Source organism: Sabethes cyaneus, chromosome 3 (genome assembly GCF_943734655.1).
Source record: "Sabethes cyaneus chromosome 3, idSabCyanKW18_F2, whole genome shotgun sequence".
NCBI lineage: Eukaryota > Metazoa > Arthropoda > Insecta > Diptera > Culicidae > Sabethes > Sabethes cyaneus.
Window position 1 is genome coordinate 196,186,407 of NC_071355.1, and position 19,843 is coordinate 196,206,249.

Here is a 19,843-nt window from a genome sequence, read left to right on the forward strand (position 1 = left end):
CTCGAAGACAATTTGTCTCGGACTAGCGTGTGGAGGTCACGATCACTTCACACGTCAAAAAAAAAACGGCTTAATGTGCTCCCCTTAGATGTTTATGTTCTGAAAGAGTGTCGATGCTCGATGGATTTCGAACGTCTCGTCATTATATATGGTTTACCGGTAGGACCAGTTGTGCAACTTTATACGATCCATTAGTGACGCACACGATCATTTGTTTACGCCCAAGGTCAGGGAAGCTGGATGGTGTTAGTCTCGTAATGTGTGCGTGGTAAATGAATTATCGTCTCACGTGCACGCGTGGAGACGCTTCTAATCGACTAATTATATGTGTAGGCTTTGAGGCACACTGCGAAACAAAGAAGCACTCAAGAATTTCACGCGATCTTTTGATGGAAGCTTTTTTTCTCTGACATGCGACTAATGATCTTTTTGTTTTCCCCCGCACAGATGAACCTACGAGCGAGGGCCTTCATAGGCCTGTTGTGTGTAGGACTTGCAACGGCTCAGCTGAACTACCGGCCCGAGTTTATATCGGCTGGCCAGGGCTTTCAGAGTAAATCCATTTCCAAACGTCAAGCTCCGGGTGGTGATGGTGCTGATGTTATTCCGCATGATATGAAAAAGCAAACTACTTTCTGGTGGGTTGCGCCAGACTCTCCTTTTAAAGCTACTAAAATAGGTGGCGGTGTGCAGGAGCCTCCAGGAGGCGGACAGGACGCAGCTGCAGTAGCTGCTGCTGCTGGTGCCGCGGGACAGACAGGCGCATTCGGAGCTACACAATCTAATTTCCAGTCAACGGCCACTAGAACGTTCGGAGCTGGTGCGGCCGGGCAAAGTGGACAGGTTTCCGGTGGAGCTACCGCGTCGGTACAAAGCGCTACAGCTTCTAGAACCATTGGTAGTCAAACAGGAATTGCAGGTCAACAAGCTGGAACGTTTGGCGCTGGAAGAACAACTATTTCCAGAACGTCGACTGCCACTACAAGAACCTTTGGAGCGGGAGCTGCCGGAGCAGCAGGACAATTCGGACAAACAACGAACACACAAACAGGTGCAACAGCTGCAAGAACGAATACTTTCAGTTCTACTTCTAACCAGGTAAGTACCGGAACGGCTCCAGCTCAGCCGACTGTCACCGGAGGTGTACGGACAACCAGCAGCTTCAGTAAAACTACATCAACCACATCAACGGGTGTAGCTCCGGTGCCTGTCCCAGGTCAAACCACAGCAACCAGCGAGTTCAACGCAGCCGGAGTTCGCACGGACACCGCCACCACCTCAAATACTAACACCGCTATTACTTCAACTAATACGCAACAACAGCCGCCTCCTTTCCAAACTAACACAGGAACGACTTCTACTTTCGGAACGGCTAGCAGAACTACCGTAACCGGTACAAGAACTGGACTGCCGCCTTCTCCTATTCTGCCAAGTAATTTAAGCTTTCTGATGAGCTTCGCTTACTATACTTACTCTTCTATTTTAAAATATTTCCAACAATTCTAATCGTATATTCCCGTTTATCTCCACGATTTCCCTCTTACCCTTTGATTGCTAATCCGTAAATTTAGGTCCAGGTGCAGGTTCCACCGTCACCAGGACGCAGGAACGAACGGGAACCGGTCTTACCAGCCACACCATCACAACCGGTGTCAATGTACAGCCGTTCTTTAAAAAGACCACCGTCACTTCATCCGGATACGATTATCCCGTGCCGGCAACCATACCCTGTTACGAGGCCAGCAAAGTCTGTACACCGAACGAGTTCTGCGTAAACGGATTCGTCGAAGAGGAGCAGTTGAATCAATTCAACACCAACAACCAGGTGAGTGGCCCCTGCTATCTATCTAATGATATAAAAATAACCTTTGACGACGTGCTGATTCGATTACTTGCAACGAGAATAAATACCTTTGATTACCCACGAACAACCCGCTGCTGGACTGAAAATAACGAACTTCTGACATCGGCTGGTATCTAATTGCGTTTCTGGGGGTTGTTGCCTGTGTTGCAATCCTGCGCTGTCTTCTTACTACTATATTGCTTTCTGATTTCACGAAAGAAATTGACACTCCACAACCAAACGGACAAACTGCAAACTGCAAAGTCGTCAAATTTCCAAATGTCAAACCGGTCTCCCTCTGGTTGGACAGCTGCAATGACCTCCGCTCGGCTCAGCTCAGCTCGGCTCGGTTCAGTTTCTCCTCAGTTTGGCATCTCCGCCGCATGCCGTCGTCGCACCGGCTGGCTTGCAGTCGAAAGGTAACATTTCGCACATGTTTATTGCTCTGGCAACGTCTATGTCCCCAGGTGAAGATAGCGCTAACATGCCAACAGCTACTTTGATGACCATTTTAGGGGAGTTAAACAGAAGTGTGGCCCGATCATCGATGCTCTCGGGGGTGTGCGAAGATGGGATATGGGGTGCCTTGTGTGTACCAACAACGGTAATTCTGCGGTTGGCCACAGTATGGCAAGTGAGTGATAAATGTCCAGATAGTTCAGGGGGCCACGGCGAGATGCTGTTGCTGTTTGGGGTTGACCGACGACGTCAGCACTCGTTCGTTGATGGTTCCTTCGTTGGTTTGGTTGGTAATCGTGTTTAGCCTTTCAACCGACACTCGGAGGTCTCGGGCAATAGATCGGGTCGCCGTGATAGGGGTTTCATTAGGGTCAATCCGTAGTCTGATTTCATTAACCGGCAAACAATTTTCGCTTTCGGCTTGCGCGCTGATGGTCGATTAGAAGTGAAAAAGTTGCTGTTTGGGTTGTTTTTACGTCATCCCGTAATGGACATGTCGCTCGCTTGGCCATCGTCGTCGAGTGTTTGGTTATTTTCTTAAGTAACTTCAATCGTTGGTAGCATTCTCTAATTATCGTTACTAGTTCGTATGGTTAGTTCGTTTTCGTTTTGTTAGAGACAAGTGGAATTCTTAGTCTCGTTAGTATAATAATATTGCTCAGACTATCATTAAAGTATGATTGACAGTGACTAATCATCGTTAGAGTGCAAACTGTACACTATAATCAATCGTAAATTACAAGATAATTGAAACAAAATTAGCTAATAAACGAGTATTATACAATTTAACGATTGGTTTAATGTCACAGTAAGTCAATACTACAGGAAACACGATCTAGTAACAATCTTAATATTTAATTCAGAGTAACAATACTGTCACCGTGCTGTATTTATTATACAACAAGTAAAACGATGCGTGTTTTTTCTAGGTGAAGAAAAAGGTTGAAATGTGTATGGATAAGTAGGTTCCATATTGATCTGCAATTTTGTTGAACTAAGTATTACGTTTTCCAAATATGCTTTTTATTAACCTGCTGCAACCTTTATCAGTAGCAAATGATCACTCATTTGTTGCTTACAAACCGCCCAGTTAGCTTCAAGGTAGAAGTCCATCCAATCTCGGCTGGATGTTGCTATTAGGTAGAGTCAGTAGGATCATTGCACTAGCCTCGTAATTGTCCTGTACTCCAACAGTCGGTTACGAAATCTATGGATATGTGACTTTTTTGTTGCTTACAAAATCGAAACAACTGTAAAAATTCATTAATTTGTAATGCTGACCGATGTCATTTATGGATATGACACCATACTTTAATTTTCGGAACAATCGAACGTGATAACAATACCAGATATTTTGTCTACAAATTGCATCAAAATTTCGTATTCAGTGAGAAATGAAGCCACAGATGATTACAAAACTAAATTTTGACCTACAGTAATGGAATACGCTATCTTATAAACTTTCTTTAAAATTAGGTTGAAACTAGAGGACTTGGTGCGCGATGTAAGGCACCAAAAAAGCAAGTATAAGCACTTAATGCTGGAAGTTTACTTACACGTAATCATGAATTATAGATAGTTGTCTTTTTATGCTTGGGGCGAGAAGGGACAACGTTCATTTGGACATATTATACACTTTATTCCACTCGTTTCTTATTCATCAAACTTTCGTTTCGTCGACTAACTTTCGCCTGATGTATGATGGGAATCTCCCAAGCCGTAGTGCCTGCAGTTCATAGTTCATAAGCCTGCGACACTCTTTGCTTCGTTTGTACTTTGCCAAAAATAGTCGTCAACGCCTTTCATTCAAATACGCGAAATTTCTGTATATTTTCCGTAACCAAAGTTATAGTTTCAAGCCCGCAAAAGAACTACCGGTTTAATTAGCATTTGCATATTATCAGTTTTGTGCTCCAGCTTTCTGTTTGAATGCGCCGTTAAATCTTTTTATTCGTATTATTGTCACCAGAGATCCCGAATACATGAACTCATCCACAACTTCAAGTTCATTGTCGTTGATAGTCACAATCCGTGAAAGACAAACGTTGTTTTTTCTGAAGCATCTATCAACTAAATATTTGGTTTTCAACGCATTGATTAATAGCTAAATCCTGCTAGCCTCCGTTTTAGTCTACCGCAAAATGCCTCCGCCGTCCCAAAGTATCCAGTAATAATGTCAAGATCGTCCGCAAAGCTTAGGAGTTAGCTACTTTTGCTGAAGATCGTGTCGATGCCCGCTCGCTGGATCACACCTTCAATAGCGTTGATAAATAACATACGGGACAGTCCATCCCCTCGCCGCAACCCTCTGCGCGTTTCGAAAGGACTCAAGACTTCCACCGAAACACGCACGTAACACATCTCCTGTCTCTAGACTAGCTTTGATAAGCCGTATAAACTTGTCCGGAAAACCAATTTCGTACATAATTAGTCATAGCTGTTCGCGATCAACTGTATCATATGCTGCCTTAAAATCCACGAAAATATGATGGGTGGGCACGTTGCATTCCCGTCATTTCTGAAGGATTTGTCGGAATATGATAATTTTATCCATAGTAGAACGGGCTTTTATAAAATCCGCTTCGTACTGCCCTACGAAATCTCTTGCCATTCAGGATGGACATCACACGAAGGTCTGGGAGAGCACCTTTTTACAGCAATCGAACCGAGTGTTCTTTATACAAGTGAGGTAACCCGATCAGGAGGGCATAACAAAATTATAACTGATCCTGTTATTTTTCGACCGATTTTTTGCTAACAACGGCTGTTATAATTTAGCTACTGCAAGTGGTTAAAATAACTCAAATTCTAACAAAACTGCTTAGCAGTGATAGCAAAAATATAACAAAGTTTGTTATGTTTTGAACAAAATTATTTCAAAATTTGTTACCATATTTCTAACAAATTGTGTTATAATTTTGATATAACAAAAACTTCTTTACCTCTGTCTGCTATATCGACATTTTCCCGACCTATTGTCAAAAATAGTACAACTATTTATCAAGAACATTTACAAATAGCAACAAAAAAAGATTTTCACACATTCTTTCAATTTCAAAAACCGCACCCTTTCAGTCGGAATTGAACTCACGACATACCGCACACGATGCCATCGTCTTAACCACTGTACCAGAACTACTCTTGAATGTAGGTAGTTTAAATGCTCATATGATTTGACCGATAGCTTATTCTGTCAGTTGTCAGTTTTTGCTGTTCGAGCTGTCTATAAATAGATCTCTTTTGGTACGAGACTGTGATCAAGAAAAAGAAATCGAATCCGTTTTATCAGTGTTGCACCGTTCTGACAGTGTTGCTCGAAGTGCTTTCAAATGTATCAGAAAATATATTGAAGTGAACCTGGCCATTCAAACTTTGTTTTTGAATGAGTTTTATATTTCAGGTTTTGATTCTATAAATGTTATTGCTGATTTTGGTAGGAACCAACCACAGTAAAGATTAAAAACAATTATGAACCTAATTATTTTAATGATGCGTGGAAGAAAATATTTCTCAATTATACGAGGTTTTGTTAGTTAAGGATTGGAGAAAACACTTGTTGCTTTTAAATTTTGTAAACCGAGAAAAAAACTAAAACATTTTATTTTATCGTTAATTATTTTTTTCATAATGTGTTTGCTTGATTACGTTTGGTTCCAAGCATCTACCAACAAAATAAAAGTTTGAGAGATTTTCTTTTTAATCCTAATTCGTTGTTCGTTTCAATTCGTTGTTAGAACCTAATAAAGTGCAGAAAATACATAAAAGATGGCTTAACAGGAGCGGCATTTTGCATCGAGTATATTTCTAACTGCAATAGTTTATGTTTTCATTTTATATACTTGCTGTTGTTGGATGCTTAAATAAATTGTTATCCAAATAAACAAAAAAAGTCTAGAATTGACAACAAAATTTTCTTAATGCAAAATTGATAGATATAAGAATTCGCTACATGTAATCGTTATTTCGTTCTGATGCACTGAAACTGAACACAGAAAACTGAACAACTGAATAGGACTTAGATTGCAATTTGCACTTGCAATTTGCAATTGCACTTGAAATTAGACACGAAATTTTACTTTGAATTTCATTTGAAATTGCATGTCAAATGTACATGGTATTGGATTTGATATTGGACCAAAATTTAAACTTGAAATTGGACATTAAATTTAGAATTCAAATTGAATTCAAAATAAACATGAAATTTGACTTGAAATAGTACTTGAAATTTTACTTGAAGTTAGGCTGGTATTGCATGTAAAATTTGGCTTGAAATCAGATTTGAAATTACACATAAAATTTGCGTTAAATTTTATAGAAAATGTATGGCACGTTCCCCATTGTGTGTCCCGGGCACACCAGTGATGATATGTAACATTTTTAGTAGTGGCCAAAGCCCTAATTCTCCTATATAACTCAATGAGTTATAACTATCAGAATCTGTTACAAATTTGAAACTTTTGTTTTCACTTCCTGATCAGTTTATTTCCGATTTGTAACACAGTGTGTTATAAATATCAGAATGTGTTATAAATTTGATGTTATCTTGTTATGCCCTCCTGATCGGGAAGCCACATCTTCCATCCACTCTTCTGGCAGTTGCACCTCCGCTCAAATCCTGCAAATTAGCAAAGAGGTATCATTGCTAGTGATTCCTCACCATTTGTATAGAGGTCTACCGAGAGCCGGTTTTTCCGACGGCTTTAGTAGTCTTCAGTTATCCGATTTCTATTCTCCTTTTTGCGTTTTTTAGTCCTCTGCATCACGGTCAACACTTTTTTTTCTTTCCGCTTGCTGGTATTATCGATCAAACCAGTCATTTTAAGTACTCCGGGGCTTCGGCCAGAACCGTCTTTGAGTGTTGAACCATTCTAGCATCTCGGAAGAAGGCAGGTCCTCATTCAATACTGTTTTCATTCAATTCAATGACGTGTCTGGTTAATTTGGATAATTTTGGGTGCACTTATACTGCTACTAGGTGATTGTAGGGAATATCTGTTTGTGATGTTAAAGAAGAACCTCCCATCCATAAGAACGTAGTGAATCTGATTCATTGTATGTTGGTCAGGAGCTCTCAAGGCGACTTTGTGGATGTTGTTGCATGGAAAAGGAGTGCTTAGGATCACCAGGACTTGGGAAACTGCTATGTTTTAAATCGATGGCCGTTATCATTCGTGTCGATGTGCAGGCTATGGATCTCTATAACCGATCTAAATATTACTTCCCTACCGACCTGAGCGTTCATAGCCCGATGACGACGCGTTGATGTCCGATGGCGTAATAGCTGTTGTACGGTGTCTTCAGCAGTGCGTAGAATGCTTTCTCCTCATCGTCACATCTACATTCATGCGAGTAGGACCAGGCTTTATTTTGCTCATCTTAGGCATGCAGAGGTAGAGCAATCAAGTTGCTTTCGTTTTCTGTTCAACCGTTTCCTCTCCCTCCGGATGATGCCTGAATACTGTTTTCTCTTACGACCACTCATCTTACGCAGAAAGAGCACAACGAAAACAAAAGCTAATGTTTTCTTCGCACACTGGAAACGCTCCATGTTACAAAGAGAATATGCGATAGGTAGAGTACTGAATTGAGAGATTGGTCATGGCAACTCAGTAGCTCGCGAGAACTTGTAATCATTAAACCAGCGACACATGTTTCACGTAATCAGTGAGTGTCGTTGGTTTAATGATGAGAGTTTTTGAGTGACATGGCCAGTCTCTCAATTCAGTACTCTAGCGATAGGCAATTATATGGACTGAAACGATTGAAATTGCTCCGTGACGTTGAGATCATACATTCGGTAGCGCTCCGGCAGAAAAAGAAAGATGAAACCAAATTGATGCTCACTAGCCGGCAGAGCAAAGTAGCAAAGCACTGCAAAAGCAAAACAAAACTCGTCGCGTCGCGGAGAAGGTAACATCCGACTAAGTAAGAGCAAATCGATTCGTCTTCTGTGCTTTGCCAATAAAACGTCGAGAATTGAGATATTTTGCAGAGCACGACAGAAGCCGGAGTAGGACCCATTGACCACCGTATTTGAAGAAACGGCCTTTTATCCTCAATAGATTCAACCTTTCGTTGGCTGTTTTCCAATTTATCACGCGATCTTATATTCTGCCTAACATGCCTTTCTACCGTGGATCTTCTAAACTTTCTCTCCTTTGTGATAGATTGCGATAGAACTATGACATCGAATTTGCGTGGTTTACGTTCAAGCAGTTCGAGCAGGACCTGCTAATCACCTATGAAGCTCATCGATCTGTAGTGCCAAGCATCGAGTTCCCAACCGTTGTCCTTACATCGCGTCGTCGTCGTTGTAGATGCCGATGTGTTGAGATCAGACACTGTTATGAGCTGCTCCTAACTTAGACTGCGGGCGCTCGCTTGGTTGAGGAAACTTCAAAACTTCAAGGGACGCATGCCCAGCAAACACCAACTCGTATATCAATGTAAGAAAATTATCGTTATTGACTTTTAATAAATTCAGTATCGTATATATAGCCTAATGAAATGCGTACAAGCTTACATTCTGTCGTATTTGACGATAGCAAGTGATTGAACTGCGACTATAGAATTGTATAGCATTATAAAACTAATCGCTTTGAGTCTGGTCTTATCGCATATAAAGATTTATAAAGTTCAATTGTTAACGTATATTTTGTAGTACGTATATGGCCTCTAAATTAGTATGCATACGCTAGTATTGTGCATCAGATACGATTTTTCAAGGTATATATAGGTACATATAACTCATTTGTTACTCTGATATGCGTACGAAAATGTTTGCTGGGTGAGTACTTCCTTTTCTATCAGTAATCCTTCGGGGTTGGAAAACACTCCTCTAAGGTTGCTCGTATCCCGGTTGGTATCACGAGGTGATAGGGATACAGGAACGATGGTGGTTTGACAAGCCAGTCGTCGTATGTATGAATCTCGGCTCGAAGTGGCTTTTAGAGTCAATAGGCTCGTAGCACTAGCTCCTCAATTGACCTGTACTCTAACAGCTGACTGCGAAGTCTGTCGTATAAAAAAACAGAAGGTCAACTTTCGTTAACGAAATGTAGTACCTGGGTTTTGCTCTTTTTTGCCTCTCTTCGATTACTATTTTCATTGAAGTTCCATCATCGAAGAGAGGATCTGGTTCACCAGATCCAGAAATTCCTGAGTTATTGAGTTACGTGACCATTCTTTTATACTACAGTTTTGTGGAGTCTACTTTATACCTACAGATGCACGCTGCACCGGAGGTACGCATTATCAAACCTGTTTACGATTCATTTCAGGCGTAAAAAAACCGTAGTCTTTATTTTATGTTCATTGATGCGTATTCCAATTTCTCCTGTGTTGCTGTTTTTTGACATGAAACTACGTCTTACGGCAAGGTTTGGGATATGGTGTCATTTCTGCGCAATTCACCAATACCTCAGGTGTTCCGCAAGGTAGCAATATGGGACCACTGCTGTTTTCACTGTTTTTCAACGACGTTACGTTGCTATTGGATATCGGATGCAGACTTGTGTACGCTGACGACTTGAAACTGTTTCTACCTGTTGGAAAAACTGACGATTATTGCCGCCTGCAAGCGTTACTTGATACATTTGTTGATTGGTGTAAACGAAACTGGCTCACACTAAGTGTGGCAAAATGAGAGGTTTCTCAACAGCACATCTGTTCATTACACTTTTAATCAAACGGCAAACTTGCGTATCCATACACACTCTTAAATGATTTTACCTGTAAGTCGGTCGGATTTAGTTAAAGCTAGGTTGAAACTACTCAAAATGCCCTTAAAGTGTATAAACTCAAACTTTGGGCAAAAATTTCAACCAATTTTGGCTACTTGCTACCGATAATTGAATTATTCTCTATGACAAACCTATTTACAGGTAGCATCATTTAAGAGTGTGTATGGATACGCAAGTTTGCCGTTTCATTGGAAGTGTAGTGAAAAGATGTGCTGTTGATAAAATGGGATTGAATTGGTAAAATCCCTTCAACGCGGGGGAACCGTTGGCACTAAAAACAATCCTTAATTACTGTATGGTAGCAGGAAAGCACTAGTGTGCGTACTTGATGTTGTTAAATTGTTTCCAAATGCATATAGAAATAACTCTGATGATGGATAAATGCTACTATGACTACAAAGAGACTTACGTAGTCCGGCGTCACGTGTCTTGTATGCAACCCCTTTGATTTTTTCAGTGTTGCAAAGCCCGCACTGTAATTGTCCAAAGCTTTATATGGATTGATCAATCCGATTGCAGCAACGATGCTCCATTTTACTCAGCTTTAAAAAAAATGATTTTTTATTACTTTTATAATTATAATGACAATGGCAAGCTAGTTAACTTGGTTTTCAACAGCAGTGCAGCCTGCGCAAGAATGTTTGAGCCGTCAGTACCGCTGTTGAAAGTAAATTGACATTAGATGCCCTATGACATAACAATTGTTATGAAAGTAAATGATGAGCGCAATTACCAAGAGGAAAACACTGAGAGGTTTAATTTTCATCGATGCGTTATGTCTTTGTTGAATGGGCTAATTCAGCAAGTAAACTGGGATCAATTACTGAATCAGTAAGGATCGGTTGATGATGCAGTCGCTAATTTTTATAAAGAAATTTTTAGAATTTTTCGAATAAGAGTACCATTGGTAAAAGTCGAATAGAAAATAATGTAAAAGTCGATCCAAAATCTTTTCGGAGTGACGTGAAAAACCGTCAAGTTATGAAAGGGGTAGCTTAAAACATGCACTATCACAGATTAGACGCCACCACGCCGCACGAGTCAGCGAATATATCCTCGCCTTGCCTTTAAAGTGTGTTAAGTACCTACCTAATAACTCATCTCCTTTGTTTGAAATGTATCTGAGCAGCATTTCGCATTGTAATATAAACGTGTTCAGGATGAATGTTTCGTCACGCGATGCTCTGCAATCAAGCTGCAACCCATCGATGGATTAAAAGGATTTAATCCCAGAGAAATTATCAGCACTCTTTGTGAAACAACATGCTAGTACTCTTGTGTATCCTGCAAACATCCTGTTCAATCGTTCTATTAATGAGAGGTACTTTCCTGCGTTTTGGAAATTTACCTCAATCACACCGAATCTCAGTTCTTGTAATAATCTGTCAAATCCGTAATTTCTGCAGATCATTTCGGGTTTATAAAAAAATGCTCGACCATAGCTAATTTGTTGAGCTATATGTGTCAACTCTTGTCGATAGAATGAAAAAACGACAATAAATCGACGCTGTTTATGTTGGCTTTGCCAAAACTTTCGACAGGATACCACATATTCTAGCGGTTGAGAAGCTCAAACAAATAGGGTTTCCAGAATGAGGGACTCAATGGATTCAGTCTTATCTCACGAGGCGCAGCGCATCAGTGAAGTGTGGGGGGAGTTTGTTCCATTCTAGATGCAGTCTGGTGTACCTCAAAGCAGTGTCTTAGGGCCTTTGCTTTTTATTTTGTTCTATAACGTTTCTATGTGCGAAACGCTTCATTGTACGCTGATGATCTCTTTGACTGACCTAAAATAAAGATATTTCGTTGGTCGCTCGCACTTACAAAAAATCTCGTGCCGAATTGTCAACGCGAGAGTGACAGAAGCAAAAATATCTCCCTCTCTTTTTTCTCACGCAAAACCGTGCACGATAACTCTGAATAACTAAAAACAGTGGAATCAATTTTAAAGCAATTGAAACTGAAAGATTTAAAATTGAATTAAAAATTACTCCTACACTCAAGTGTTTTATAAAACCGTGTTTTTCGATTACTTGAGAACGGTGCAACTTAGGAACTATTTATAATCTACGTGAGGAATGTCAACCCACTCCCAAATGTATTAAGAAATAAATGAATGGTCCCTAAGTTAGCCCGTTCTTAATATTCGAAAAAACAAACCGTGTAAAAAAAGTAGTTGAGTGTATCTAACTCATATTTTAGTTTCCTGACCTGTTTGACTGTAAATGTATACGAATTGGAACCGAAACGATGTGTGAAACAGAGATAAACAGCAGAAACAGTCTCACAAAAGTGTCTGTAAATTGTATTTACACTCACTAGCGTGCCCAGACATAAACAAAAGGGGGGCACCCGACCTTTCAGAAGAATGTTTTGGTCTGGAAAATTGAGTAATCGTTGGATGAAGAACCTATTTATAACTTTTTGCTCACAAAAATACCGGCCGATGAGGTTGAAAACTTTGGACTTTCGGGTGCAGGTGTTTTTAAAATGAGGTATTAAATTGTACTTGATTTTGGACTAATTTGAGCTTGAAACTTTATTTAAATTTGAATTGGAAATTGCGCTTAAAATTAAATTAGAAATTGTAATTAAATTTGGAGTTATTTGGACTGGAAGCTTTATTTGAAATGCGACATGAAATCGGACTTAAAAGATAATTTGAAGTTTTGATTTGTGTTTTGGACTTGAAATTTTATTTTAAAGTGGAATTGAATTACGCTTGGAATTAGATTGAAAATTAATGTTGAAACTGGCCTTAAAATTAAATCTAAAATTATGCTGGAAATTGCTCGAAACTTTAAATTTTATTGAAATTGGTCTTGAAGCTCGACTTGGAATGTAAAATTAGATTTAAAATTGAAATTCAAATTTTAGTAGAAATTGGACTTGAAATCAAATTTTAAATTTGACTTGAAATTGGAATTAAATTAGACTTGAAATTGGGTTTAAAATCGGAGATACAATTTGACTTGAAATTGAACATGACAGTGGATATTAAATTAGACTATAATTTGGACATGGGCACGACATTGGACACAAAATTTTACTTGAAATGAAATTTCACATATTTCCTTTTACACACGTTTTTCCTCCCGCTCAGTTAGCTCCGGGTTATGATGCTGGCCTAACAAACCAGTCGTCGTGTGTTTTAATCTCTACTGGACGGTGCCGCTACAGAGTTAATAGGATCTTTGCACTAGCCCCGTAATTTTCCTGTACTCTAATAACTGGCTGCGAAGTCTGTCGATAAAGAAGGGTCAAGTTCTGAAGGACGTTTATACCCATGGCTTCGCTTTGCTTACGTTTTTCCTTCTCTTTTCCGATCCTTTTTTCTCTTTTTTATAGCCGCGTTTATCCACTTTCTTCTGTTTTCTTCTTTTCCGTTTTCTGATCTCAGTTTCCGTATTTTTCATTTCGCTTTTTCTCCGTTTATCTTTTTTCAGTCCCATGTTTTATCTTTTATTGTGCCGTTTTTCTACATTCCGTATTATATTTTTTCATAGTCCTGTTTTTCCTTTTATTTTTCACTGAAAAAGGAATTAGCTGGCCCGATTTCTCTTTTTTATGACGTTCATTCTGTTTTGGCTCTGTTATCCTTTTTTATGTCTCTTGTTTCATCTTCTTCTTTCCAGTGTTACTTTCCCATTCCCATTCATCTCTCTCTCTCTCTCTCTCTCTCTCTCTCCTTCTCCGATATATATTTTCTGTCACGTTTTTTATTTTGTCCCTTCTGTCTTCCCTCTATTTGTCTCGTTTTTCATCCTTTTTTCTCTCGTTTTACCTTTTTACTGTTCGATGTTTCCTTTTTCTCCTGTTTTTCGCTCTTTTCAGCCATGTTGTTTTTTCTTTTCTGTTCTATTTTTCGTCTTTTTCTTCCATTTTCAAGCCCGTTTTTACAGTCTCATTTTTTGTGTTCTGCCCCGTTAATGCCTATTCTGTTTACTTGTTTACGTCTGTTCCGTTCTTCCGCTTGCTGTATTCTGATTTTCTACATTTTCTATTACGCTTTGTTTTTCGTTTTATCCTGTTTGTCTTCTCTCTTCATTTTTCCTTTCATTTTCCTCTTTTTCTGTTTTCGCTCCTCAATTTTTCTGCTCTCGTATTTTCTCGTTTTCTTTTCGTCCCTTCAACCGGTAAGTTATTTTCTGATGGAGCATTTTTACTCTTTTTTTATCAGTGCTGTTGTTTGTTTGCGCTATTGCTGTTGTTGTCTTCCGCACGTACTTAAGCTTCCTCACTCGGTTCTCGTTTTCTTTTACTCTTTTTCTATCCATTTTTTATCTATTTTGTTCCGTTTTTCTAGTTTGCTTTCCAGTTAGTTCTCATTTTCTTTCTCGTTTTCCTCGTTTTCTCTATCGCGTTTCCTTCTGTTTTAACGTATTTCTTCTTTTTTCTTCTGGTCACCTTACTTTTCTGTCCAATATCCTCTCTGTTTGCCTCGTTTTTCCTTTCTGCCTCTCGTTTTATTCTTTTCTACTTGTTTCCCTTTTTACGTCCCGTCTTTCCTCCCATAGTATCACGATTTGTCTTTCGTTTTCCTCTTTTTCATGCCAGTTTTTTCTATCTCTATGGCTTTATTCGTCTTTTTTGATCCTGTTTGTCCAGTTTTAGTTACGTTTCCCTCCGTGATCTTTTCGATTTTTTCTCCAGGAGCAGCATAACGACGTAAATACAAATAATAAATAAAGCTAAAGATAAAGCTATAATTTCTTTAGCAATATTGTAGACAATAATAAACTCTACAATTGCTCCTTACACTACTTTTTCGAATTTCGCCCATTAGAGCAAAAAACCGAAAACGAAGCCTGGATTTTATCAGCTTTTTATCGCGATTTTGTCAGCCTATAAATTTTGCTTAACTTTTGTTTGATTAAAGCAGAGGAGCGTTTGGTGCGAAAAATGTTAGACTGAATACTGGGCAAGTTTCGATCTGCGGCTAAAAATATATTGGGTTTAGTTCGTGGCACTGGGACTCCAGCTCAGAATTCCTCGATTATTACTTAATTTTTGTACTTTGAAACATGATTTATAATACTTTTCAGCCTACTTAAAACTATTCTGATTCTCTGGGGAGAGTTTTTGAATAAAATGATGCCTTCTTGCGAGTTATTCGGGGTCAAAATTAGGGTATTTTTATAGTAAAAGTTCCATAGTCCCTAAACAAGCAAAGATAGAGGTATACTATATTCAGCAATGTTGTGTATTTTTTCTAATTGTACAACTTTGTGAAACAGATAAAAGTCATACAACAACTACAAAAACAGCTAAAATAGAAAAACTCATTTTAACGATTTTTCATTTATGAGAAATAGGATTTTTCTATCTTTGCTGAAGAGATAGAAGGTTACTTCTTCAGCAAAATTTCTTGTAATAATATGTTGTAAAACTTTGCAGAACACATCAATGTGTTATATTGAAACTGTAGAAAAAGAAATTTTTTATTGTACTTTTTGGGGGATTAATAAAAATTTGAATTACGCTGGACGATAGAACTTTTAATTTTAAGAAATTCTTCCAAAGATTCCATAAACCCAAAACCAAGTTTTCGCGCTCAAAGCTAATGCGCACCAAAAAAAAGTTCTGGACCAGTGTGCTGTGCCCGGTTCATTGAGCTTTCGGTTGACCAATTGAGGGTTAAAGTTTAGATTTTAGTAGAAGTCTTCGATATTGCAAGGTCTTAAGTCTTGAATTTTGAGAAAAAAAATCGAAATTTTTTTCCCGATTTTGTCAGTTTCCCCCCGGTTTCGGAACATTACTGTATTCAGAAAAACCGAGCTTTTCGGCTATAACTCGGGAAGAATAAATAACCCATGCTATCTGGGGAATATAAAAGATAAAAATCATCATTACGTACAGTTATTCATGGTAATAAGTCGTATTTGATGCGCAAAATTGGCATATCCGTACTATTTTGGAGGCGATATACGTGATTAGGAATAATTATAAGCGTTACGGCTATATATGTATTTATATACAATAATATCCGATTAAGCACGACTCGCTTCGTAATACTATATGATTTTGTGCTGAAAATCATATGTATGACAGTTATAATCATTATATACGATAGAAAATCAACTTGGGCCCACTTTATCACGCTTTAGTTATGATTTCGTATTTGTTAAGAGATATTTACGATGATTTTCGTACATTGATATACGGCTTGGTGCTAGCTATAAACGTTGTTATGAAAATTTTATTAATTAAAGATTAAAAATTGACGAACAACTTAAAATTGGACCTACAATTTAAAATAAATATAAAATAATTTTAAATTGGACTTGAAGCTGGATTTGAAAGCGGACTTGGAATTGAATTTGAAAGCATTAGAAATTTGACAGAAAATCTGAACAGAAAATTTTAATTGAAATTAGATTTAAAATCAAAGTTGAAATTAGACTTGGCGACGGACATGAAATCAGACTGGAAACTATACTTAAAGTATAAATTGAAATTAAACTTAAAATTTGATTTAAATTAGACTCAAATTACGCTTGAAATGGTACCGTGAACGTACTATATTCTGCGCAGTTAAGACATTTTTATGATTCTTCCGCTATTCTAAGTTTTCTAGATTTAAATTAACAACGTGGATAGCAGCAACGTGTAGGTGCTATAGTCTATAATATCTGGTAAAAAATATGGGAATTATAAGTCGACCAACAATTGAGTATATTTTTTGTTTTGTAAACTTATCCACGGTGCCTAATTCTGCGCACTCTCTAGTCCATGTTCCTAATTCTGCGCATGTTTGCTCCTAATTCTGCGCACCCAAAAAGTGAAAATAAATACTCCTGACATGCTGTTTATGTCTTTATACGCTGAAAGCACACCAAAAAATCCGGCATTAGCCATTACCATAATTAGATCCATCATCCGGCCTTCTTATGCTGTTCGGGTGGCAAAGGAATATTGTTATCATTTTGATTGCCTCATTTTAAATATTTTATTCTCGATAACATGAAGGACGAATTGATTTGGGTTTTCTGCATACTGAACATTACACTTTAGACTAATACTAATAATTGTGTTTTCATATAGAAACCACTTCCCCACGCTCTGACAGCCCCATGAGGTTGGACATTAAAAAAAACATAGAAGACATGGTTTCATGAATTGGCGCTCGTAGGTTCGGACCCCGAGACACAGCACAAGATTCCAATAAATGCAAGTTAAAGATTCTACTTGAATTTTCATGCCTCTATACCTCAGCCATTTGGGCGAGGTTGCGTATTCTTTCGCGATTTCTTCGTAGGATACATTACTGCGCAGAATTTGGAACATGAATAAAAAATCTGTGCCTAAATATGCGCATTATTGCATCGCATTTTTCTAAGGAAAGCAATGCAGGCAATTACTCTTTTTGTCTAAAACGTGACTGAAATGACTGAGTGACTGACTGACTGAATGACTGAGCAATTTTATCGCCCTTTATATAACCTCTGTGCGCCTTGTTTCCAGTTTTGCGCAAATTGGTTATTTAAAAACGCGCAAAAGCCTCTATTAAGCTCCATTGCAGCTTCGAAAGCAGCTATTAGCAAGCCCGAAGCATGATAAAATCACTAAATATCCATGTTTAAGAGCTGAAAAAAGGTTTTTATTTCTAAAACTAAACCAGAGTTCAGCCACATGTAGAATAAATTCACCTATAAAAGCGTTTTATCAGCCTGAAATTGTTACTTGGGTAGCTACTTTCAAAGCTGCAATGGAGCTTAATAGAGGCTTTTGCGTGTTTTTAAATAACCAATTTGCGCAATGCTGTTAATTCTTTTTTTAGAACGAGAAATAGTTTTGTAATGCTTTTTCAGTCGCTTAATCAACGTCTCATTATCGTTTATGCAGCCAAAAAATAATCTACTTTTAAATTTCACAAATGGAACGCGTCAAATTTATTTTTCTTTGGCGTCATAAGCTATATTTTAAATTTCGAATAACTTGAATTCGTACATGCAACCTAATTAAAAATGCAAGTCGTCATCTATCGGGAATTGAACCGCCATCTTCTGAAATTAAAAACTTTCCAATGAAATTCTGCTATTTATATTTATTCGTGACAGATACGTATTTCGCCTACGACATGCAAACTTCATCAGTGTCTGTTTTCGGAAAATCTTGTACACTGGATCGCCTTAAACCAACCCGTAAACAGCAAGAGCAATTGCTGTTTACGAGTTGGTTTAAGGCGATCCAAGCTGCATAAAGTAAGCACTCAAATGGCGTTTGACCAAGCGATGTTTAAGCTACTTTAAGTTTTTCCAACCCCGCTTTCCTCCAAAGCTGATAAACAAGCTTAATAGCGAATTTTTCTGCTAAACAATCCGCTTCTAAACAGCCATAAACGTAGAACCGTTTTACGGTTGCTTAAAGGTGTTAAAGTGGCTTTATAAACCAGTAGACGCTTTCATCAGGCTCACAGCTTTCAAACTTCTTTAAAGCAGCTTAAGGGTGTTAAAGTGGCTTTACAAACTAGTACCAAGCTTTCATTCGGTTTACAGCACATATACTGTCAGATCATAGAGTTTCGCAATTCGACTGGCAGCAAAAATATGTCAGCTATCGACATTATCGACTGCTTCAAGTGTAAAGGTATTTTCACTGTCTGCTCTGCAGATGCAGATGGGGCGGATCATACGATGAGTGCTTATGGATCAGAAGATGACGGTTCAATTTTCGAAAGATGACGACATGCAATTTTAATCAGCTTGCATGTACGAATTCAAGTTATTCAAAATTTAAAACAGCAAAATAAATATGACGCGTTCTATTCTTTTTTAAATTTAAAAATACATCATTTTCTGGTTGCATAAAGGTTGATAAGACGTTGATTAAGTGACTGAAAAAGCATTGCAAAACTATTTTTCGTTCTAAAAATAGAATTGACAGCATTGCGCAAATTGGTTATTTAAAAACACGCAAAAGCCTCTATTAATACACGGAAAGAAATTTGATTCCGATGCCATGAATAAAATCATAAAATCATGAAATGTGAGTTCATGTCAAATCATGACTGAACTGCCATATCAGACAGCACAAAATCATGAATAATAGTTCATGATTTTGCGTTGTGTTGTACTGCAAGAAGCTCGTGATATCATGATTTTTATTCATGGTGTATTTTCATAAATCATGAGCTAGAAACCGGGAATCATGAGTCATTTTGCTCGTTTTGGAGATCAAATTTCTACCCGTGTATTAAGCTCCCTTGCAGCTTTGAAAGCAGCTAGCCAAGTAACAATTCCAGGCTGATCAAACATTTTTTAGCTGAATTTATTCAACCTGTGGCTAAACTATGGTTTAGTGTTAGAAATAAAAACCTTTTTTCAGCTCTTAAACATCTAAGTCAAGCTTCGGGCTTGCTAATAGCTGCTTTGAAGCTGTAATGTAGCTTAATAGAGGCTTTTGCGCGTTTTTAAATAACCAATTTGCGCAAAGCTGGAAACAAGGCGCACAGAGGCGATATAACTGCTTAACAAGTGTTTTTCCGCCTCGAATAAAATCGGTTGTATAAGTTCTCCAATTTCGGCTGAATAAGTATTGTACAGTTGTTTACATAAATTTTATTCGATGCATATTCAGCTATGGCTGAATAATTATAGCTGCTAAAATGTTTATTCAGCGCATAAATGTTTCTTGGGTAACTAGACTTGCAACTAGTACTAGTTCCATGCAATTTATTTGCTTATTGCAAAAACAGTGGCAGATCAAATTTACGGACTTCTGCACTACACAGACCTTTAAGTGTACCAAAAGCGAAGGCTAGCCAAACCGCTACAACGTTACAAATCTGCATTGCATT

General features: G+C 38.2%; 1 protein-coding gene across 1 annotated transcript in view; it reads left to right on the plus strand.

Moving 5' to 3' along the window:
- The first annotated feature begins 447 nt into the window (after positions 1–447).
- The window catches only part of LOC128740569 (mucin-5AC), a 92,299-nt gene continuing 72,903 nt past the window's right edge, over positions 448–19,843 (plus strand). The window contains exons 1-2 of the mRNA XM_053836119.1: positions 448–1,432; positions 1,572–1,825. Coding sequence (XP_053692094.1) covers positions 448–1,432; positions 1,572–1,825 — 1,239 coding nt within the window. The remainder of the gene's footprint in view (positions 1,433–1,571; positions 1,826–19,843) is intronic.